The sequence below is a fragment of the Cajanus cajan genome, chromosome 11 (assembly GCF_000230855.2).
Source record: "Cajanus cajan strain Asha chromosome 11, NIPB_CcT2T_4, whole genome shotgun sequence".
Lineage (NCBI taxonomy): Eukaryota > Viridiplantae > Streptophyta > Magnoliopsida > Fabales > Fabaceae > Cajanus > Cajanus cajan.
The window spans coordinates 28,879,797-28,903,871 of record NC_138527.1 but is presented as its reverse complement, the minus strand read 5'-3'; the positions used below and the strand labels follow the sequence as shown (position 1 = coordinate 28,903,871).

The 24,075-nt window shown below is 31.2% G+C and overlaps 3 protein-coding genes across 9 annotated transcripts; all 3 read left to right on the top strand.

Annotated features, from left to right (window-relative positions):
• The first annotated feature begins 4,122 nt into the window (after positions 1–4,122).
• On the top strand, positions 4,123–6,893 carry LOC109816227 (uncharacterized). Its single transcript, XM_020381147.3, has 7 exons — positions 4,123–4,280; positions 4,501–4,640; positions 5,408–5,470; positions 5,593–5,640; positions 5,769–5,822; positions 6,349–6,406; positions 6,486–6,893. Exons 2-7 carry the CDS (start codon positions 4,509–4,511, stop codon positions 6,581–6,583), a joined length of 453 nt encoding a protein of 150 aa, XP_020236736.1. The 5' UTR covers positions 4,123–4,280; positions 4,501–4,508; the 3' UTR covers positions 6,584–6,893.
• A 4,546-nt stretch (positions 6,894–11,439) lies between these two features.
• Positions 11,440–14,995, top strand: LOC109816231 (uncharacterized). Its single transcript, XM_020381150.3, has 6 exons — positions 11,440–11,744; positions 11,894–11,989; positions 12,114–12,332; positions 13,291–13,387; positions 14,142–14,204; positions 14,303–14,995. The coding sequence occupies exons 1-6, from the start codon at positions 11,454–11,456 to the stop codon at positions 14,494–14,496; spliced, it is 960 nt and encodes a 319-aa protein (XP_020236739.1). The 5' UTR covers positions 11,440–11,453; the 3' UTR covers positions 14,497–14,995.
• A 2,163-nt stretch (positions 14,996–17,158) lies between these two features.
• LOC109816241 (uncharacterized) lies at positions 17,159–22,917 on the top strand. 7 transcript variants are annotated; one of them, XM_083067347.1, is made up of 4 exons: positions 17,159–17,315; positions 17,940–18,543; positions 21,753–21,799; positions 21,902–22,917. In XM_083067347.1, exons 2-4 carry the CDS (start codon positions 18,219–18,221, stop codon positions 22,745–22,747), a joined length of 1,218 nt encoding a protein of 405 aa, XP_082923473.1. In that variant the 5' UTR covers positions 17,159–17,315; positions 17,940–18,218; the 3' UTR covers positions 22,748–22,917. The 7 variants fall into 7 exon arrangements, with proteins under 7 accessions (XP_082923473.1, XP_082923478.1, XP_082923475.1 ...); XM_083067352.1 differs by having other exon boundaries at positions 17,232–17,315; positions 18,098–18,543; XM_083067349.1 differs by having other exon boundaries at positions 17,257–17,319.
• The last annotated feature ends 1,158 nt before the right edge of the window (positions 22,918–24,075 follow it).

Sequence of the window (24,075 nt, the reverse complement as noted above, 5' to 3'; positions counted from 1 at the left end):
TATGGTAAACATGAATAGAATGTTTGAGTCTATTGCATGTTGTATAATGTAGGATGATAATAATAAGTATTGATATGCTATATTTGTATGGTTGAACCCTTGATAAGCATTGGCATGCTACATTTTGTATGGTTAGATTGCTGTTGAGCATTGATATGCTATAATTTCATAATTATATATATATATATATATATATATATATATATATATATATATAAATAAGGATGACAACGGAGTGGGACAGGTACGAGTTTCATTATTCCCTTCCTCGTCTTTATTTTTGTATCTTATACTCATTCTCGTTATCGAGTATGGGATTTGTGTCTACATTCCCGTCTTAGCCAGGTATTGGACATACATGTACTCATCCCATATTCATCCAAAAATTAATTAAATATTTTTGTGTAAAAAGAAATATTAAAAAACAAAAAAAATTAACATAAAGTAACAATTACAAAATTACATTAATTAAATTTTATTTGAAATAAATTTAAAATAAAGTAAAAATTACATAAGTTTCAAGCAAATTTAAAAAAAAATAAATTAAATTTCTAGAAATTTAAAGCGGGTACAAGGCGGGCATGTGTATACCCATATTCTTCCTCGTATCCAATTTAATAAATTCAGTATTACTCATACTCATACCCATACTTGGTGAAATCCAATATTCCTTATTAAAGTCGGGATAGGTTCAGATATTATCATAGGTATAAGTTTACTCGTCATCGATATATATATATATATATATATATATATATATATATATATATATATATATATATATATATATATATATGATTTGTGTGATTTGATCTCTATATTCATTGATTTAGGGTAATGTATATATATATATAATATATTGATGCTAAGAATGTTGTGAGTATTAAAACATGTTGATTGGCTTAGGATTAGAGGAAATGTGTTTTTGGAAGTTGAAGATCTTTTATAGGGAATCTTGTTGTAACGTTCTATGAGGTCAATTATTGAAAACTCTCCTTGAGTAGGTGTGAAACTCTTGGAGTGAATTTTGTTGAGTCTTTTCTAGGTCTTTAATTAGTGTGAAGTAAAATATGAATTTGCGGGCTGCAATCCTTAATTGATTACTATAAAGGTTGTGTTGTGTGATTACTTGAGGATAGTTAGTGGATAATTTCATGTGTGACTTGATAATGTATGTCAAGGTCATGGTACGCCAATAGTCGACTATATTAGTCCTAATGGTAGAATTAGGCTTTTCTAGTGTAAGTGATGACCTCTGAAAAATCAAAGAAAAGATTGGTGTCCCATTTTAGTTGTCAATTTAGTGGACACATTGGGTGTGAAAAACAATCGGGTAGGTTTGGTAAGGTCAAGTCACTTAGGCTACTCAGACGTATTAGGAAATCTCTATAGGTGAATGCGTGAGTATGCGTGTTTACATATGATGTGGTGTGAGTTAATTATGTTCATATGCATGACATGAATACTTTGTTGTATGGTATGATTGTGGTGAATGTTTTAACTTGCCTTGGTATTTTAGCTTTCAAACATGGTGATTGTGGTGGATGTGGATCCATTGGTGTACTTGCTTGATTTGCTTGATGGTGTTGAGTATAAATGCTTTATTCCCATACTCATTTTATTTTTAAAATCTAATTTATCATTGCGTGTTTTTCTTGTAGAGTATGATAATCATGATTTTCATGGGAACAAAACACATTAATTAAAGTGAACTTATGGAATTGCTATAGGATTATATTGTTGACGATTTAATTAGTCAATAATTATTTTTGTTGATTCATATAAACGTCATTTGACTAATGACTTTAGAATTTTTATTTTTACATTAACAAATTATTATTATATATATAGTGATATAAACATATTAATTCCAAATATTTAAAATGGTTTTCGCTCCTTATTATTTAATAATTCTGCAAGTGTAATGGCCAAAAAGTTTACTATATGTGTACTTTATAACATTTTTTTTCTTATAACTTATTTATTACTTGTCTCATATTTGATACCGACAAAATCGATAATCCCCTTTGAAACTCGGTCCTAATCACTTTGTCTTTCTTACATCACTCCATGGGACATACAACATGTCAACATGCATCCACCTAGCTATATGTTGCAAATCAAATGGCTAAACATTTAACTTCAATGTGAAAGGGGGGGAAAATATCTTTTTCTATTTTAGGAGAATTAGTTCGGTTATTAACTTATGATCTTTCTGTGTTTTGTCAAATCAAAATATGTAAATTAATAGCGTATTATCTTGTCTTCACACCTAAATTAACAAAAGGATGAAATATTATCATAAATAATAACTATTTAGTGTAATGGTTTATTTAATATTTTACAATTTTTAAAGATTTAATTCATTTATTGATTTATTAATTTATATTTTTAAATAAATTTAATTAACATCTAAATATATTTATTCACTATATCAATTTATTTATTAATTTAGAACTCTGAAATAAAATTTTATTAACATAATACTAAAATTTATTATTATTTTACATTTTTAAATAAAACTTAATTAGTTTACTAAAGTAATATTTTAGTATTTATTCATTGTAATAACTTTTTTTTACTATTTAATATTTTTAAATAAAATTTAATTAATTTATTAAAATAATATTTTTTTAATATACACAACATCGTAGACACTATAGTGCACTTGTGCACCCTGAATCACATTATATATGGTTTTGCAGTAGCCAACACTCTATTAGACAAAGGCCAGCATGCGTAGCATAGTCATATCAGTTACGGTGTGTGAGTTGTGACTAATCTCTTCAAAGGTAGGATAGTTGGTTCTATCAAGATTTAACGCAACTATATATATAAGGTAGGATTCGAACTCTTAATTTTATTTAAACGTGGATCAATCCTTATTGTGGAACCAATTAGTCATTAAATAAATAAATTAAATAATTAATATGTAAGATTGGTGGTGGAATAACGCATATGAGTAATAATATAACATTACTTAAACTGAAAAAAAAATTTGAAAACTTTGTATATTGAAAAAGAGACGAGAAAACATAATTTTTCATGTACAACTTAGTATCATGTATAATTTATTTTTCTCCTTTATCTTTGGTTTATCTTTCTTTCTTATCGTGAATGATTTTTTTTTTCTTGTATATTATTATTTGGGTTTAATGCTGACATACTGTCAGACATTTGTATAAAAAAAATTATATTATTAATTAATCAGAAAGTATGATTTATATGATTTTTAAATTAATTATTATAAAAGTTAACAAATTTAATTATGTAAATTATTATTATTATTAATAAAGAAAGAAGAAAGAAAGATTCTTAACATAATTTTACTTTATCATCTAATCAAAATTTACATGATTAAGATTTATTAACTTTTATAATAATTAATTTAAAAGTTATATAAAGTATGATTTATAATTTATTGATAATATGCGAAAAACTTTTACATTATCGATATTTCACTATTAAATTCAAATAATAATTCGAAAGAAAAAGAAATAAAATATTTGCGAGAAGAGAGAAAGATAAGCCAAATATAAAATAAATAAATAAAAAAAGAGAAGAAAAAAAATTATATATAAAACTAAGTTCTACATGAAATATTATGTTTGCTGATATTTTTTAAGCATACTGTAATTTTCCATTCATTTTCGCAATTTGAACAATGTTCTGGTGCTACTCATTTGTTATTCTACCACCAATCTTACACATTAATTATTTAATTAAATTATCTAATGGTTAATTAGAACTCATGCACCCTAGGTGATATGACTATGTTACACACATTGGTACTACTATTATTTATTTATTTATTTATTATAGATATTATCAAACATTTTAAGTTTAATTATAAGTAAATTTTAACTAATTTTATTATATTTAATGTTATTATATCTAAAATACTTTCATTTAATTAAAATTATATTTTGAAAGATATATTTTTTTCTTAATAACAAGTTTTAATATAGAATAATATAGGGAAAAATATTTTTAATTAAGATTAATAAAATTAAATAATACTAATTAACTTTTTAAATTTACATTTTTACTATGCAGTTGGATTAATAATAAAAACTTATTTGCAACCAAATTGAGGTTGTTTAAGAAGAAAATGCATGAATGAATTAAAGTGATCCTAAAAATAAAATAGAATAAAAATATTGAAGGTATATATAAAAGTGGGAACGCAATCGGAGATGCTTGTGCAGCTATCGGTGTTTTCATTTGAGAGTTGCAGTTTGGCAGTTAAACGCGTTCTCTTCTCTGCATCCATCAGATCGGTACGGTACCATCTCTTCTTCCTTTCTTACCAATAATCTCCTACTTTTTCATGCTATTATTATTATTATTTGTTCTTGAATTGGTTTGATCCATGTTATTATCATTGAAATCAATGAGATTCTTACGATTATCTGTGAAAGGATTTCTTGCGTTTGTTTCTGAATGCCAAAACTGTTGCGGTTTTGCTTAGTCACAATTTCGCGATTGTTTGGTGTGTAGAGTAAGCAATGTCGGAGGCTAAGGTTGAGGATGTGAAGAAGGACGAGGAGGTTGTTGGTGATTCCCCTAAGAACGAAGTCGACAGTGAAAAATCTGTCGATGATCTGAAAGATGCGGACATGCCTTCGTCGCAGCAGGAGGTAATTGTTATTGTTATTCAGTGAAATGAATTTTGTGAGAATTGCTTCTGGAAATGAGGTGGCAGTTTTTAGTTTGGGAATGTTGGTTTTCGGTAATTGGTGTGGAGATGCTAAGAAAAAAACATGGAACATAGTTGATTTTGGGTTTGGCAGCGAAGCATGGTAGCAATGCCTAAAAGAATAAAATATGTTGAGTATAAGGTTCTATTCTGATTCAGATATAGGTTCATCGATGTAAAAAAGTATAAGGTTGTATTCTTCAATCTTATCCTTGCTTCGTCATCTTTTCTTTATGTTACTTTTACCGTTTTACATGAAATTGTCGGAACAATCAGTGTTTGTGTATCACTTCGCTGTATTTCGTTTATATGTGTGAATTTTTAGATTTTAAGTGGGTTTTGATATTGCTGAAATCACTTCTTAAGCGGTCAGATATATTGTGCCTTAATGATTGAGGGTTTCTTTAAATGGATAAAACTTAGATGTAGTACCATAAGTACTTTTGGTGCTGTTTTCTAATAAGAATTGAAGTTTCACATCAGTAATACTCATTAACATTTAATGGAGTCTTTTATTATGTAGATTTTGAGGTAAAACTCTAATTCTAATACGAGAATAATATTAACAACACCTATAGTACTATATCTAAGTTTTATACTCTTAAAATTTATTTCAATTTTTTTTTGGTTATTCTTGGTGTTAAATCTAATATTATGGGCTTAGATTATTATGTTTTGGTATCATTTGTTGTAAATCTGTTCTTGCAGGAAGAAGCGATTAAGAAAAAGTACGGAGGGATGTTGCCAAAGAAGCCTCCACTAATATCCAAGGTTACTTCCCTATCTTATTTGATTTTGCTTCTTCAGTGCTTCTCTTCCTCCTGTCATCCGATCATCTGTGTGAAATGATCTTTTGAAACTGATTTTTCTTCATGAACAACAATTTTTTGCAGGATCATGAACGGGCTTACTTTGATTCTGCTGATTGGGCTTTGGGGAAGGTATTCTCTGACCTAGGATTAGGAAATACCAGTTTATCATTATTATATGAACACTTCTAATTTAACTTATAATATATTTTATTTAGATGCCTGATATTTCTAGTTTTTCTTCTTTATTTTTCAAATAGCAAGGAGCACAAAAGCCTAAAGGACCACTTGAAGCACTCCGCCCAAAGTTGCAGGTAAAATTATGTATTGTGGGTGTTTTCTTTTTCTTGTTCATATGAAAAATTAGTGACTATATTTTCTGCATTGGGTTAGTTTCATAACTGAGGTTCCTCCATGTCTATTTTAAGTGTGTTTGCAATGATTATTCTAACCCCAAATAGACCCAGATTAAATTGCACAACCATTACGAAAACTGGATTTTGTTTTTGGGATTACTCCTTTGCTATGCTGCAAATGTGCTGTATTCTTGATGCAATTAACTTGGGAGTTAGTGCAACCATCATCATAATCCCTTTTCTTGTATTTGCAGTGAAGGTTTTTAACAAAAATTTTGGGCTGAACAGGGAACAGGATTCCTTATTTTGACATTTTTTTGAAGTAACCATTGATCCATTACATGATTAATATAACTTAATATATTGCAATAAAATAAATGTTTTATTATGCATATCATTGAAATTTGTATCAATTTTATTCACATTGCTGTTTTGTTTCTGTTCCCCTTCTTGGGATCTTTACCTTACCCATACTGGTAATCAGCCAACACAACAGCATGCTCGTTCAAGACGCTCAGCTTATGCTCCAGCAGATGGTGAAGGTACTGTTTTTCTGTTCCAAAAAGTTGAAATCTGTGTTAAAATTCAATAAGGTTTTGAGGTACCTTTCTTTTTTGACAGTTGATGGCAACAATAGCTCATCACCAGAGCATGAGAGTGCCTCTGAAGATGTTGACGGTGATAAAAGTGATACTGCTCATGACCAGAGCTGCCATTAGAAGATATAGGTTTGACCTATAATTTGCATTTTGACTCAGTGATGCATTTTCTCTGAATTCAGTAGCAAACGATCATACATATTAGAGTTGCTTGTGCTAAAAACTAGAAGTTGAAGTTTTGAAACAGTTGTAACCATGAATTAGATATAACACTTCGCATGTATGAGATTATATGATGTGCTGGGTTTGCACTATGAGAGATCTTGATCTCTACATTCATTTGCGGAGGCACGATTGTGCCATTTGTAACATTTGACATCTTACAAATATAATCGTCTACAATAAGATTGGATATGAAACTTGACAATAATCTGTTTGTAATCGATCAGTATATATGATTATAGTCAAGGCATTTTTTTTTTCTTTTTTATAATGATTACTTATAATCGACGCATATAAGTAACTGGTAAACAGTCTAGTAGAGTTATATTAAAATTAAAATCGAGAGTAAACATCCCTGTGCTTTTGTCACAAGGATTACAAAAGAAAAAAGTACTATCTAAATAAATAACACCCCCCCCCCCCCCCAAGCGTTTTCACTAAGTTCTGATTCATTTCATAATTTTATTCAGTTATTATGCCATTTCTTTTCTACGGAATTCCTCTCATATTCTTTGAGCTTTGGTGTGCGGCCATATTAAGCGAGTGTTACATGTTTCACCCAACAACATTCGGATAGTTTTCGTTTTTTTTTTTTTTTTTGGATTATAATATAATATCAAATACATTTTGTCAGGTTACTTAATTAAGCATGTATTTTTATTTTTTTGAAGTTTTGTCTTATAAATCAAAGGGTTAGTTTACAAACTAATAAGTAACAGGTCCTAATCCGATTCATCAAAATTTCTTTATGTTTAAATTTGAGTACTATAGATAAAAAAAAAAAAAAAAAAAAAAGTGATTAAAAAGATTTTACTAAAAATGGTTAGTTAAGTTTTTCATTCGTTGGCAAACTAGTGGATATTTCGTTATTAGTTTCATACTCATAATAGGGGGGGAAAAAGCTTTGTAAAGGCAAATAAAACTATTGGTTTCCCCACCCATATTTTTTAGTATGTGTAAATAATTTTTAAAAAAATAGAACGTTACATGTATAATTATGAAGTCACTAGATAGAAAGAGACAAGTATAAAAACTTGTTACATCGTGTATACTTTTTTTTTTATTATATACATGAAAAAAGCATTTACTTTAACTCCTTATTACTAGACCTATCTTAGTATCTGAAAAAAAAAAAAAAAAAGACCTATCTTAATGATTTTTTGTGTGCAAAGTCTGTTTAAACTTAGAAAATAAGTGTCAATTTTTAATCGGAAGATTTTTTCATCCAACAATTGTTTTACCCTCTATTTGTTTTTCTTCTTTTTGCACTAGAATTCGATTATTTTAATTCATTGGGTATTTTTTTTTTATCACTTTCTAGTTTAAAACAAAATACATTTGAGTTATTTAATATTTCGTAATTTGTAATGTAAAATAACATGATTTTATAGATACTGTAAAAGAACATCATTTTATAGATTATCTAATGATTTGTGCGTTTAGAATTTGAATTTTGTGTGCAAAAGTTTTTAGGCTCTTCTTTTAGTAATTGTAGTTTTTGTGAGTGTAATTTTGGTCTTTAATTTTTTTTTAAATTATTTTTTAATTTTCAAAATTAAGTAATGTGACTTCAACATTAAAATATTATTTAAAATTAGATAGAAAATATATTAATATATTTATGAGTGACATTATCCGTTAGTTATTTAGTTACGCTTACCTTCTAATAGTACTTTTATCATAGATATGTTATTTTTTTTATTTTAATTATAATTTATAATTTAATAAAAATAATTTTAATTTAATTTTTAATATTATTATTTGTTTACATAATAACTAATTGTATGTAATATTACTCACAAATACTTTTCTAACGTTTTCTATTTTATTCTAAATGACATATTTATAGTATATCAACATTGTTTAATTTTTAAAATTAAGAGATTAAATTTGTAATAAAAATTCCTAGAAACTAAAATTACTATTCACGAAAGTATAGAAGGCGAATTTAAGCTTATTTTTTATCTATTAAATCATTATTCCATTTATTATCCAAGATAAGTTATTATTATTATTATTCATAAACATAGTTTACACAATATCTTAAAATTAACAATAAAAAGTCAACTTATGTTAGTGGACGTGATTTTCTTTAGTCAAGTATTATTTTAATTGTAACAACCCGCCTTAGTTGTCATACCATGTGAAATTATTATTACTAGCAGCGGAAACTAAATTACTATAATGTACATGATTAAGAGAATGAATGTAACATACATATATATATAACATGAGTATATAAGTAAAACAACCAAACTGATATAAATAGGATATATACATGTATACAATAATCTTAAATAATCCTACGTCTTAATGCCAATTGAGCATATCTATACAATGTATATCAATAGTACTGCCATAAAAAAAGATCACAAAGTTTGTCTGCAACAACTCCTCAAAGCCTAGTCCTAATTTGCTATCATACAACGTATGATTATCGTAGTCCAAATCACCATGGAAACAAAAAGGGTAAGCTAGAGTTTGAAAACATGTACATATAAAAAACAAGTCTATAATATATAATATCACTCCATATATCATACATGGAAGCTAACACACCCGAAGTAACCATGTACCTCATCCAATCATATCCCACAAAACATCAACAATGCACATGAACGTACCTCAACATACATCATATGCAAACATATCAACTAATGTGTTGTCACGCATTCACCTACAATAATCTCCTAACAATACAAATAGTCTAAGTGATTTCTACTCTATCGAACCAACCCAATCATTTTCACGCCCAAAGCATTGGTTCGATCACAACAAAATGAGATATCAATCATTCCTCTAATTTCTTAAGTCTTATTACTTACACTAGGAAAGTCTGATTCCACCGTCAGGAGTAGTAAAGTTGGGTATAGGCTTACCACAACCTTGACATGTATTACCAAGTCATATATGAAATTTTCCCACTAATTATCTTCAAGGAACCACACAACCTTTCTAGGTACTTAGTTAAAGGTTGTAGCTTTCGACCTCCTACCTTACTCAACCACTAACTAAAGACTTGGAGGAGACTTAACACACCTCAAAACCTAATCTAAGAGACACACCTACTCAATAAGGGTTTTCCAAATAGTGGTCTACCCGAACACCACTCCAAGATACTCTATGTAGGATCTTCAATTTTCAAAATAATTTTCTCTCCTCAAATCCTAAGTTAGCCATTATGCTTTAATGTCACACTGCATTCTCAACACTACACCTCACCATGCATCTATTATATACATCACATCCAGTCAATGCATATAAAGATTAATAACATCAATCATGTATAACATATCAATGCTTAACACCTCAACCAAGAATAGCATACCAATGCTTAACAATTTTATACAATAATAACATATCAATGCTCCGCAATTCATTTAACAATAGCATATCAATCATACATTACATATCAATGCTCATCATCGTTTCAAGTACACAAAGATAACATACCAATGCTTATTATCATTTTAAGTACACAAAGATAGCATACCAATGCTTATTATCATCATCCTACATCCTACAACATGCAATAGACACAAATATTCTATCCATGTTCATCAAATTCACCCATCATACAACATGTATCATCATACAACTTATCTACACCAACAACCTTCACATAAAATGATGCATAGGAAGTTCTACTACTCGTATAATACTCATTTTCATCTCATATGAAAGACAAGAAGATTTTCTACAACTTTCATGAAGAACTCAGGTTCTAATTCTCTCATCTACCATGTTAAAAATTATATAAAAAAAATGTAACAATTTGCCTAAATGTTGACAGTTTGACCTTTGTTCACTAAAAACGTTAGAATTAGAGTTCTAAACCTTCTTTTTAGGTGATTCTAATGTCACTGAAAAGCTAACATCCAAGGCTACAACTTTCATGAATTTTCTCCTAGGACTGTAGCGCTCAACTCAATGTTGTAGCGCTGGATTTCTGCCACCCCATTTTGTCTCATAACTACGATGCTCAACTAGTGCTACAACGCTAAGTGTAGATTTTTCTACACTTTCATGGCTTTTGTCTTCGTTCCTCTCTTACATTTCACTAATTTTTCTCCTAAACATGATCTACACTATTAATCTCTACTAGATTCATTCATGTAACCCCAAAACCACGAGAAAACGCAACATGCATGGATCAAAGCTCAAAGAAAATTATCAACATTCAACCTTCCATCAAGAAAACCAACATCTCAATTTTTTCAACATGCAATCACTTCAAATTCCTTTCCCCCAACTATAGGTTTTCAGAAACCCTACCAATTTTAAGTCTCAATTCATTCAACAACCCCACATGTTAACCAAAAACCCAAGATTTCCAACTTCTCGTACCTTGATTCCAAGCTCTTTGAGGAGGAAGAAGAAGAGAACATAGAACTTCGGGATACTCCAAGGTGGAAGAGAATGAAAAGGAAAAGGGCTCCGAACTCCAATACCTCAAGTCCCGCAACTACACCACGGGATTCTCAGTTTTGAGTCTCAGATATCTTCCCTTAAGAATTAGAAAAAAAAAAAAAAAAGTCTTTTGATTCTTGAAATTCCTCTTTCCTTTAATTCAAGATCTCACATTAATGGTAAGTAATTTTTTTAAACGAAGATTGGGAGTATTAGGGTTTATCAATATATTGAAAAATTAAAATTAAAATAATTTAATTTTTCAAATAAAAAAATATTGGTATCACATAAGAAACTAATAAAAATAGAGTAAAAATATATTAATTAAATTTGGGTGTATCATGTTGAAGTACGAAAAATGAGTCCTCATTGTGCTGCAACGATATCTTGGGTTCCCTTCTCACTCAAAGCTTCGGTTTGCTCCATCAATGAAGCCACCCACAACCACAAGTCTCCTACTCTTCAGAAACGGGTCAGCTCGGACGCGCCAAACAAACTCAGCACCGAGTTTCTCTCCCATGACTCGCTGGAAGCTACCACCAAACCATGCTTCTGTGGAAGAAGACATTTCATTGAAGCTGCAACACTGGGAACTACTCTGTTCCCAATTCAACCCTCCAGAGCCACCGACCCACAACGTGATTACACTGTAATTGTTCCTTTGCCACTCACCCAGATAACAGAAAAGAAAAAAGCTTTCATTTTGAGTTCAAATTCTTGCCAAAAATGTGCTTTTGAAGACATAATAGGCAAAAATACTCTTTTTTATTTATTTAAATTTTTGTTGTTTGTTTGTAGGCTTTGCTTAACAAGTTTCACCCACCAAGACCTGATTGGTACGAGGAGTTCTATGCTTCTGTAATGAATTCAGCTACTGAATCTTATGAAGCTGAGGTTTTTTGTTCATTATTCATTTTTATTGGGTTTGTTTCAAGTTTTATTTATTGTTTTGTTTCAGATGGTGCTATGTTTTTGTTGTTATTGCATTGAGTTCATGTTTGGGGTGTTTCCTTGTAAGGTTGCACGGTACAAGTCTCAAATCTTTGGTAACTTGAAGAGGAAGGGTCTAAGAATTTTGGAGATTGGCATTGGAACTGGTCCCAACCTCAGTTATTATGCTACTGGTTCTGATGTAGAAGTTGTTGGCATTGATCCAAACCTGAAGATGGAAAAGTATGCTCGGTCCTCTGCTGCTTCTGCTGGACTGCCTCCTTCGAATTTTGAGTTTATACAAGCTGTATGTATGATATTCTCTCTTGTTTGATGCTCACGTTAGAATGGGAATAGAAAACATGCAATGAAGAGGTTCTGGTCTAAATGATGGTTGATTACTTCTTATTTAAATCAAAACCTTTAGTTAGTAGTGTAGATTACAAAGCTACATGTTTATAGATGCTTTCAATGGCAATGCTTGTGGTGATTGGGGTCTATCCGGTAAAAGCTAAATGTGGATGATGTATATCAATATTCTGTGTCAGAATAATGAAATTTCAATACAGCTGCATCTGAGGCATATAAGCATGTATAAGATAGAAAAATAGAAGCCTTATATCATGATGAACTAGAAATGGAACCTATCCTCTTTATGGATAATGCTCAAGAAGGGAATGAGATTGACACTATTCTTGTTCGTAGGGATTATGCAGTAATTTATGATGACAATGATTATAATTTTTTATTTGTTTTTAGTAATGTTAAAGAAGTATGTTCTTAATTTAGAATTTGAAAAATTTTATTTATATACTTAGAGCCTATTTGGATATAAACTTAGAAGTGCTTTTGAAAGCTTTTCTATTAGAAATAACTCTTTATTTTTAGTAGAGAAACTCTTAAAAGTACTTGTAGTTTGTATTTAATCGGGTTATTATTATGTCTGATTTTTTTTCCAAATATAAATGTATCATGCATGCTTTGTATGTTGTATATTTAAGAATGGCCATATCTCTATATTGTATACGTGTATTGTATCTGTGCAGCACTGGCCTACTATAATAATCAGTAGAACTGGAACATGTACTTTGTCAATTTACTCAATTGATTTTGAAGTTATTCTTATTTTCTGAAACTGGCATTTGCGTAGAGATGTTTCTTTTAGAAGAATTGTCTTTCACTAGATTATTGTTTTATTTCAATTTAATGTTGTCTGTTTGTGTTTGTGTAATTGATCATCAAGTTTTAAAGTTTGCTCTGTTTAGGTTGGGGAAGCTATACCATTAAGTGATGATTCTGTTGATGCAGTTGTTGGAACACTTGTCTTGTGTTCTGTTAAAGATGTTGATATGACACTGAAAGGTAATAAACTTTTAGAGTCTTACGTTTTTGTTTAAATATCTGTTTTTCTCTTGGTGTTTGGTCCATAGAGGCCTTTAAAACCAAACAGGAGCATTTACTAAATCCGTTATTATGTGTATTAGTTTACTTGGCTGTGTTTGTCACAGCTAGGTTGTGTAATTATATTTCTTTAGCTTCTGTTTACTAAATCCGTTACAATATTACGTGATATTTCTGTTTTGTTGAACTTCGTAAAGAAGTAGAAATTTTTTTGAAACAAAGTCTTGGCAGTGTTTGAATGACAAAGGTGATCGAATCATAATTTCTACATTGCTTCACACATGCTCCAGTCTATAATCGATCCTAGAAAAGGACAATTATGCTTGCTGACTGATAACAGAGACATTGGTCGCTATATAGCTATAAGCTTTTAATGTTATGGAAATAACTGTAAGTTGATTGTTTATTTCTTTTTAGTTAAATAGATATGAATCTAAATAGTGATATGTGCTACTCTTTTTATGATGGTAGTTTCTTCTTCACACACATAGTATTGGTGAGAGATGAGAGCATGAGGGGAGTAAATCTTGACTATACAATTAAAATTTAAAAAATAGATGGTTAAAATTAGATTTAACTTAAATAATTTTGACTATCTATGAATAGTCTCATGGACAAAATTAACTCCTCACTTACACCTTCTGTGTGTGTATACATTAACTATGTAACACTGAAATTCAAGTTTATTATCAAATCAATTGCACTTTGCTTGCAGAAGTGATGAGGGTGCTGCGACCTGGTGGACTTTATCTGTTTGTAGAACATGTGGCTGCGAAAGGTGTAAACAACTTTTAAACTCACTGTTGAAAAGGAAACCAGTAGTTTTAGTAAAAAGCTTAATTTTGGTCTATTTTCTGTGTTTTCATGGATGTACAGATGGAACTTTTCTGAAATTTATGCAGAGAGTTCTTGATCCTCTGCAACAGACACTTGCAGATGGGTGCCACCTTTCTAGGGAAACCGGAAACGATATATCCAGAGCTGGATTTTCAAGTGTTGAGCTGAACTTGGCATTCTTGTCTAGTGCTACATTTATAAACCCCCATGCATATGGAATAGCCTACAAGTAGTAACAAAATCATGTCTTTTGTCCACTCATCCTGCAAAGCTACGTTGCTTGGAAAAGATTGTTGCCTTTTTCAGGTACTTCGCTTGAGTGCAGGTTTCAACACAAAAAACTCGTCACCGTAGACCTTGTGCATACTATTTTTCAAGATTGTAACCTATGCTGTGGACAAATATATATGTTCTCAGTCTCACCTAATCAGGATCAAGTTCAACATGCATTCATCACCTGTATTGTCTAATGGTTGAATTGGACAGGCTATGCATGCTTTCATCATCTTATAAACCATGTAAAGGGACCCTCTTTTTATTCTTTGAAGCATGCACAGCGATAGGTAATTATTGGGGGGGGGGGGGGGGGGGAGGGGGGGTCATGCTTGCAAATGATCTGCCATGTAATTGAAATTTGGAAAAGAAAAGAAAGAGGACTTTCTTGTATAATCAAGTGTTGTTAATTTATTATTTTTAGTCTACCAAGATTAGAACTTAAGACCTTGTGCATACTATTTAACCTCACTATTCTGACCTTAATGCTTCTAAACTCAAGTGTTCTTAAATGGCTGTTATAGCACCACATGGTGCTATTGATCACCTGTATTGGCAAATGGTTGAGTTTGGCAGGTTATGCAGGCTTTGATCATCATATAACCATGTATATTCTTGAAGCTTGCACTACGACAGGTAGCTTCTTATTGGGGGCATGCTTGTAAAATGTAAATAATCAAGCATATAATTGAAATTTAAAAAGAAATGAAAGAGGACTTTCTTGTATAATCTGATAGCTTGATATGAATGTGACTAAACGAGGAACTTGGTTAGTTTGTTGTTGCACTCTTTTGTTTTTATTGATCTGAATTGTGTGCTGGAGTCTTGGTCAGTTGATTTGCATTGCTACCTTTCCCCCTGTTATGATCCATGTCTCTTGTTGTCCTCATGTGTACATCTATCCAAGTGTTACAGAGATTATTATCAAATAATCACTATCAGGATCACTTTCTGCGCCTGTATTACTGTTGTTTGTGACACGATTTTTCACAAGAAAGAAACAATTACTATAATGAATAATTTTTTACCAAATGTTAAAAGATTCTTGGTATCCAAATGAGAGACTATAATCTGTAAACATCCAAACCTAATCATGATAATGATATGATGAAATGTGCACTTGTGCATTGGGATAGATTTCTATTAATCATTTTTAATTGTACACGTGTATATAAATGGATCTATAATGTGCATTGAATGTGAGGTTCAATGATCAACGTTAACCAGCTAATGGGGTTTTGCTGTGGCTTGATTCACTCCCTGGGCCCTTATGGTATGGTAGGTGAAGGTTCTGTTTCATTATGTGCTAATTATAAGAATAATTGCGTAACACTTATGACTAATGATAATAGAAAACGACAAAGCCAAATGTTAGTTGGTTCCTTTGTTTAGGGTAACAAACATGAAAAGGCTATTTAGCTTTTGGTTAGAGAATCCATACCCTACATACACAGGGAGAAAAAAAAATAATTAATTTTACATAGATTAAGAAATTTATTAAATGTATTTAGTTTGTATTATTTCCCATAAAATATGTATTATATTTTTTAAAATATTCTTAATTACATTTATAATAGATAGTACTATCATTTATTACTATAAAGATTTTTTTGGATTAAGAATATTAAATAATGTTAACTTGATTAAAATTTAATCCAAATTTTTTAAGTATTTTATATATAAGTAAGGAGGAAGTCCCAAATGTTTTTAAAGTTTATAAGTAAGCAAATATAGTTGTTTAAATGAAATCGTTGCTTGTTATAAGAAATGTAGGCGATAGCTACATGTGATTGTGAGAATTAATCTATTGGAAGAGTGACCTTTTTGCATAAAACGAATAAGATGTTGACACATCATTGTTACATTAATGAATATAACGCCTAATTTTATAAGCATTAATTAGTAGTTATGTGTTAATGTTTTGTCAAATTAGTAAATCCTAGTTAAATACAATAGTTTTACAGAAAAAATATTATTTTTATTTATCAAAATTATAATAATGGCGGGTTCGAATTTAGGATCTAAATATAATATTAGAAACTTAATATAATTTTTTGAATTGTGTTAAAAATTTAATATTAAAATATTGTTACAAACTTGCTTTCAATATAAACATGTTATATACACAAATCATTTCACTTGAAATTTTTTTTTGAATAAAATAAAACATAATATTCCAAAATCAAGTTTAAGTTTATAGGTTTTTATGTTATTCAACAATTACAACTAGTGACAGGTGCAAAATTAAAAAGTAGTGGGTCTAAAGAGTATGGAAATATCAAAAAATGAATTATCCTTTTTATGTAAAATTTACCATTATCAGTAAATAAGAAAGTACCGTGGCATTAAAATAGTTAACTTTGACAATAATGGAAGCTCACATGTAAAAACATGACAATAAATAATGGCACCACCTACTTTTTTTTTTAAGAAAATAATTTGTCAAGTTTCATCAATAAATCATGCAATGAAGAAACATAATAAATACTTAAAAAAATATTAATAATAGTATAATAATGCTAATTTTTTTATAAAAAAAAAAAAAAAGCATCGAGTGACGTGTTGAGAAACATTATTGACCTTTAATAAAACTAGTGACTTTGCATTAAAACAACAAAACGCCAAAACCGTTGCTAATTATCAAAGAAAAAAAAGTGGAAACGGCGCGTTTAAAGTTCAAAGTTCAAAGAGATTATAGTGGAAAATTTAGAAGAACACAAACAGAAGATGCGGGTGCCAGCTGTTCAACCACTTTGCTTTCTTCTTCTTCCTCTGTTTGGTCAGTTAGGGTTTCATCGCTTTCACTCTCTTCACTTCGCACAATGCACTTTTAGGGTCACTCAACACACCATCGCAATTCCTCCAAAAAATTCTAACAAAAACACACAGTTTTAACTAGAGAACTCCACACGTGGGGGTAGTTTTCTGTCACGTGTGCGGTACGAGGTTCTGTTTCCCGTGTTTTTTTTTTTTGTTGTTGCTGTATTCTATTTTTTTTTTAGTTTTTACTTTTTTTTAATTAATTTAAAGCTACAGTTTTTTTATTTACTGTATATTTGGTAAAGTGATATTTGATTTTTTTTTTTTTTTTTAGCTTTTCTGTGTGGAGTTACGATAGTTGGTACTCTTTGTGTGGATGTGAGATTCTGCCACAGTGTTTGGTTATGGCTTTAGTGACCATATTGATTTATTTTTAATGTTATGTTTCTGTGATTCAGATGTCACTTTTTGAATTTATTGCATTTTGTTAACTAAGGTGAAGTTTGTGGTTTAAGTTGATTGCTCAAAATAGCTTTACTTGTTCACTGTATGTTACTTTTTCTTTCGGTGGTTGGAATAGTGATGTTCGCTCTATTTTGTTTAGATGGTGAATGTGGATTTCGTTTTCTTCTTCTGATTGTAGGGTTTTCATGGTGGTGCTCTTGTTGTTGCAAGTGGAATTTGGTCTCCATTGAGTGTTGTTGAATTATTCAGCTTTGGGGAATTGTGAATTGTTTTGGATGTATTCGTTCATTTTGTTTGGGTGATTTTGGTTGGTGACTTGGCTAGTGATCAAAATAGGTTGGATTGGCATTCGGAATTGGGTTCATTGTGATATTCTGAGAAAATAGCTAAAACGGGGTCGCTTTGTTGTGTGGCTTCAAGGCCACATGGATCAAATGCTGGCAGTAGGGACTGGTCCATGGGTCCAAATGAGCCCTATTGGCGGACAAATTCGAGTTTTTCGCCGCCGCCGACGAGGTGGGATTTCAGATTCCAGTCTGAGGGGATGCCGTATAGTGTGAATGATGGCATTCAACTCTACGGGTCTTCTACTACGTCTTCAAATGGTAAGGAAAGTAGGGGCTGGGTCAGAGGCAATCACCTGTATGATCTTCACTATTCTGCTTCAGATGGTACTGGGATTTTCCTTAGCAGTCCTTCTGACCTTTCTCAGGGTCCTCAGTGGACACCTCCTGCAATACAAGAAATCAGTATTGACAATTATGAAACGTCAACCAGGAAAGGTAAATCTTTATGTATGAATTTTTAAAATAGTATGCTGTAGACATTTATAGACCACATTTAGCACTGTGAACAAGATATGACTTCATACAATCTATAAGATTGATATATGGACTTATTCTATCTCTCTTTTTTTTTTTTTTTCTCTCCTTCTCTAAACTTATTGCACATTTTTCTTTCATACATAGTTATTATATAAACAAATTGGACATTCAAATAGAGAGGGGGCAGCAAGCCAGCAAAGTGTTGAGGTTGATGCATGTAATTGTTCCTGCTCATGATAACCTGTCGCCAGCTGTGTTTGACTAATTTTAGCTTTTAATTATTTGTTTTTTGAATGGTAAATGATGTAAAACAACCATTTAGATAACGATACGGGGAATTAGCAGAAATTTAAAATTTTAAATGTAAAATTAAAAATAAATATGAAAAAAGAAAACCTGAGTTTGCATATTCTGGACAGATGATTTAGGGTTTGGGCCAACAAATGCTGTATGGTCAATCCGAATTTTTAAAGATCATGAAGGTTGATTTCTTTTTGTTGCTAAGTCATTGTAACATTATGTTAATTGCGTCTTATAATTAAAAATTATAGGGGATTCAGAATCTAACTGCAGTTTAGGTAAAAGGTCATTTACACATAGGGTATTGAATCCTTAATGCTCATAGGACATTGAATCTCTTAGATTGCAGATAAAGTAAGCCTTTTTAATTAATAAAAATATGTAATGGCAATAAATCATCCTGGTGTTCACATTTCCCCCCCTGATTTTTCCCTTTTTAGCTCCCTCAAGTGTATCTGCACACCATATATGACTCCACTTTCCCATTTTTAATTCAAATTCCATTTAATTTAGACATTTTTTCAAGACTATTTAATCCTTTGACTACTCCTTAGTCCTTAAAACTACCCATTTATTTCTCTTATAAATTCTCATGTCAAATTAACTATATTAAACTTTTAAAAAAATAAAATTTGTTAAAAGAAATAAAATATGTTGTTAGACATGCATGTAGTGCTGTTTTTCTTGTTCTATGAGAGTGTTTGTTTCATGGATTAAAATCTCATTCTTAGGAATGTAAACTTGGGGATGTATTATTCCCATTTTTGTTGTTAGTTTTAGAAAAAATATCCCTGGGTATTGTTTATCCCTAAGAAAGTAATTATACCATTATTTAAGTCATTTCTATTCCCATGTTGAAAGGTGGGAAAGTTATATTCCAATGGGAATGTGAAAAATTATTTTCTATTCAAACTATTAACTTCCATTCAACTCTTATTTTTAATTTAAATTATTTTAAAATTTAAAAAATAATCTTAGCAATGTAAAAATCTAGCCAAACATGTTTTTGAATGTTCCTAGGGATAACATTCTTGATTATTGTATTCTTGTGATTGTGATTCTTGAGAATACAATATCAATATTAAAGTAGCAATGTTTAGTAGTAAATCATGCAAAACTTCATACAAGACACAAGTTCTTAAAATAACAAATAAAAAACTAAAACAGAATAATTTTTGCTTTTAGCAATAGAGGGAGTGAGATTGTTCAAAAACAAATTTAATTCTGAGTTGTACAAGTGGGATTGACCAATCTCATAAACTTGGTAGTTGGTAGTTATTACGAGTTATCACTCGAGATTAACAACCATAGCCAAAATAACAGCTTTTCACTTATAGCAGTGCTACCGTGATATTGGCTTCAAAACCCATTTTTACCCCTGAACCTGAAACAATGCTGTATAGGTTTTTTTTGGATAAAATTGTAGTTTCTCCCCCATTTTCTAATGCATTCTTTCCTCCAGAAACATAATAGAATTTGAAACCCTTCCACAAAAAGTTACCTATGTTTTGACTTTTGTTCCTTTACATATTACATAACTATTTTTTTTTTCTTGTGTTCCATTGTTTGTTCTTCCTTTAGACTTCCCAGTTCTCATTCTGCTAATTTTTATCTAATTTGTTATGTTCTTTTTTTATAAATTTCATCATCATCTTTTATTTTTTGACTTCCTTACTATGTTCTTGTTGCTCCTAGATTGATGGTGACTGTGTAAACTGTGACTTATCATTTATCATGAATCTCTTTGAGTGTGGGTTTTTGGTTGTTTTTGAGTATTTGTCTCTTATAAGATATTTCGTTTGAATCATGATGCTTAAAATAGCATTAGTGGTTGTCCTGCTAAAGAATTTTCAGAGTTGGCCACTACTATTCGAGATTGATAACTATGATATTGACTGCCCGATGAAATAATAAAACCCAAACTACGGTCAAAAGTTTATATTGGAGAGGTCAAAAGGTTCTATTGGAGTGCCCATTTATTTACATGACCTTATTTGTCTATGGTGTAGTCAAAGGAAATGTGTTATTTCATTTTGTGTGAATGGTAGTTAATTGTATGTATAATTGCTTGCTTAGGCGTCGGTTGGATTGAAACATGCTTTCTTTGTTTTTATATATTTACTTTTAATTAAAAAATATTGACTTTTTTCACCTTGATTTTTGTTTTCAAAAGTTTGTATGGGAAACAGTGAAAACCAAGGTCACACTTTTGTAATTAAAAGTGGATATAGAAAATGAAAACAGAACTTTTTTTCGATCCAAATGGCCCCTTGAGTTGCTTCAAAGTTCTGTCCTTATCATGTTCCCAACCATCTTGTTGGTTATTAATTATTAAAACAATTTTACTGTTCTTGTCATGTTCTTGCTATAACTACGCTTTTGACATTTAGTTGAAAGCAAGGAAAGAATAAACAATAAACTCCCGTTTGGTCATTTTGTTTGTACTTTGTAGCACTACGGCTTACTTCAAATTGTAGAGAGCTGAAGTACTATCTCTGAATTGTTAGGTCTTCTGTGGTATTCCAACAATGGGAAGCCCATACATAGATAAATCTGGCTTCATAGTGAACCGAGTCATGATTTCTTCTAATTCTGCCTCTAAATGACATAACTTCCTCTTTCTTTCATTAGAGACCCATTAATAAATTTCCTTTCCCGTAATATCATTAGATTCTGAGGATCTTGACTTTGATTATTTGTCTGCTTGTTAATGTGTGTCTAGTCATTGGGGTTAGTGGTTAATGGTTACAATTTAATTGTTGTGATATTAGTAGCAAAAAAACTGTTGTGTTCAATTTTGTTCGTAACTTGTTTGTTGCTACTTCTGCATATTGAATTTGCCTCCTTCTCACTTGTACCTTTGATAGATCCTCATCATTCTGCAGTCCGGGTATCTCTTACTCCCACTAAGGAGGTAAGTTTTTGGTTAAGAACTACTAAAAAAGTTGTTTGCTAGGCAATTAATTAACACGAGTTTGTCTCAAGAAATAGCCTAACCTGTATGAAATATATACAGGGAACATCCATAAATCCCAACAGTGGAGGCTCAACATCGTCTCTGTCAGAAAGTAGCGAATCCGAGTCTACTAAATCACATTTATCCTCTCAGAGGAATTTCTCTAATCTTCGATCTTTCATCTCTAAACCCATTCATCCTATGTCCTTCAATGACCCAACAACAACTAGGGGTGCCTTTGACCCTACTGTTACAGATTTTACAGAGTTTGATAGTTCTACTCCGCTCAGAGATGGCCAGCGTTGGAGTAGTGCCAGCAGTAGTCAGGAGTTTGCAGATGTTACCGAGTCATTTGAATTCGAAACACCCGGCCGCCCACAGTTTCATTCAGATGGCTTCAGATGTGGCTTGTGCGAAAGATTTCTCTCGCAGAGGTCACCTTGGAGCTCCCGGCGTATTGTGAGAAGCGGCGACATGCCTACAATTGGAGTTCTTCCTTGTTGTCATGCTTTTCATGCTGAATGCTTGGAGCAGACAACGCCGAAAACTAGGAAAAGTGAACCTCCATGCCCTGTGTGTGTCAAACTGGAGGAGGAAAATTCCCCTGACCAACGGGGGCATTTGAGGCTTCCGAGGCTGAAATCGTCTCGTGATGAGGGACCATCAAGACCTTGGGGATGTGTACAGGTAGGTGATTGTGTTGAAGGGGCTCTGCATGCGCCGCCGCGCAACACCATGTTCCTGCTTAACCGGAATCGTATTAAGAAGAACCTTTCTTTGAAGGGTAATATAAGCAAGGAATTTCCAGGTAAGGTGAGGAAAAGTGGGTCATATTCTTCACAGATGTTTGGTGGAAGCTCAGTTGGTTGCTCAAAGGCAAGTGAAGGGCCAAGTGTGTGGAGGTAAGTTATAGCTTACCCCCAGAGATTTACAGAAGCTGACTCTCCTACTATGTTGAGCAAAATTTTATGACACTGATTCCTAACTTGTTCCTCATTTTGTATAGATTCATATGTTGTATGTGTTTCGAAACTCACTTGGAACTTTATCTTATTTTGTCTGATTTATGAACTAAATACTCTCAGAGTTACTGTTAGATATCATGCAAATGGAAATTCTCACTTTTTTCAAAGCATAATAATAAGGAAGTAACAAAAACTTGTAGCTTTTTTGGAACGGGCGTTTGGAGTTGTAACTACAAAACAAGCACACTCTTAATATTTGAAAAGTTCAAAATTAGCTCACTCACCAAATAGCCAAAGTTTACAGTTCTAGTTCTTGAGTAGTTCAAAAATTTGTAGCGTATTTAGTTCTGCTTCTTCTAGTGAATGTGATATGAAGGTTTTTCTTAATCATATTATTGCTGTGAAGTATCTATTAATTTTGTTGATGTTTAACTCCTACCAGAAAATTTGTTTAGTCACCTTTGGTGGTGTTTCTCCACTTATTTATGTTTTACAAAGTCTGATTCTGCGTTGTGAGAAGCAACAGTGCTAGAACAAATGTGAATGAAGTTATTGAGAGCCTATCTAGTTATAATCAAACTTTTCATGTACATTCTGATGTAAAATTTATAAGTGGGAATAAATTTGAACACATCTTAAATTATCTTAAACGGTTTAAAATTAATGCTAACAGGAAATTTTATTGAAATAATTAGCATTGATGCGGTTGGCCCAAATTATAGTAGAACCTAGTCACGCATGCTTGCTCACTTCTTTCAAATGTTGTTCCTTGGTGGCATGAGCAATTCTCTCACTTTTTTTTTCCTTCTTAATTTAAATGCACTAATACTCTGTCTTGGATGAGGTCCATCACATTGGTGGCCTTAATTTATCAGATTATGTATATCTGAATGTGTTATTTTTGGCCCATACTCAACTCAGGCTTACTTCATCTTGTAGTCTAAAATCGTTCTCCAAAAAAGAAAAATAATTTTGTGGCCTACAAATTTGTGTGAGAAGAACGTTGTGGAACGTAGAGACTTATGTTGACCTACCTTATTGGCGGACATTTTGGTTGGGTGGATGGAAAATGAGAGGAAAGAAAAAAATATTGAATTTCAAACCGAAGAAAAAATGGGAAAAAAAAAGTTTAATCTTTGTTTATGTAAGTCAACTTTTTTTTTTTATAAAAAAAAACTATTTTCCTTCCATTTTACCTTTAACCAAACAAAAATATATATATTTTTGTGTTTGTTTCTTTCTATTTTTTTCCTTTCATTTTCACATCTT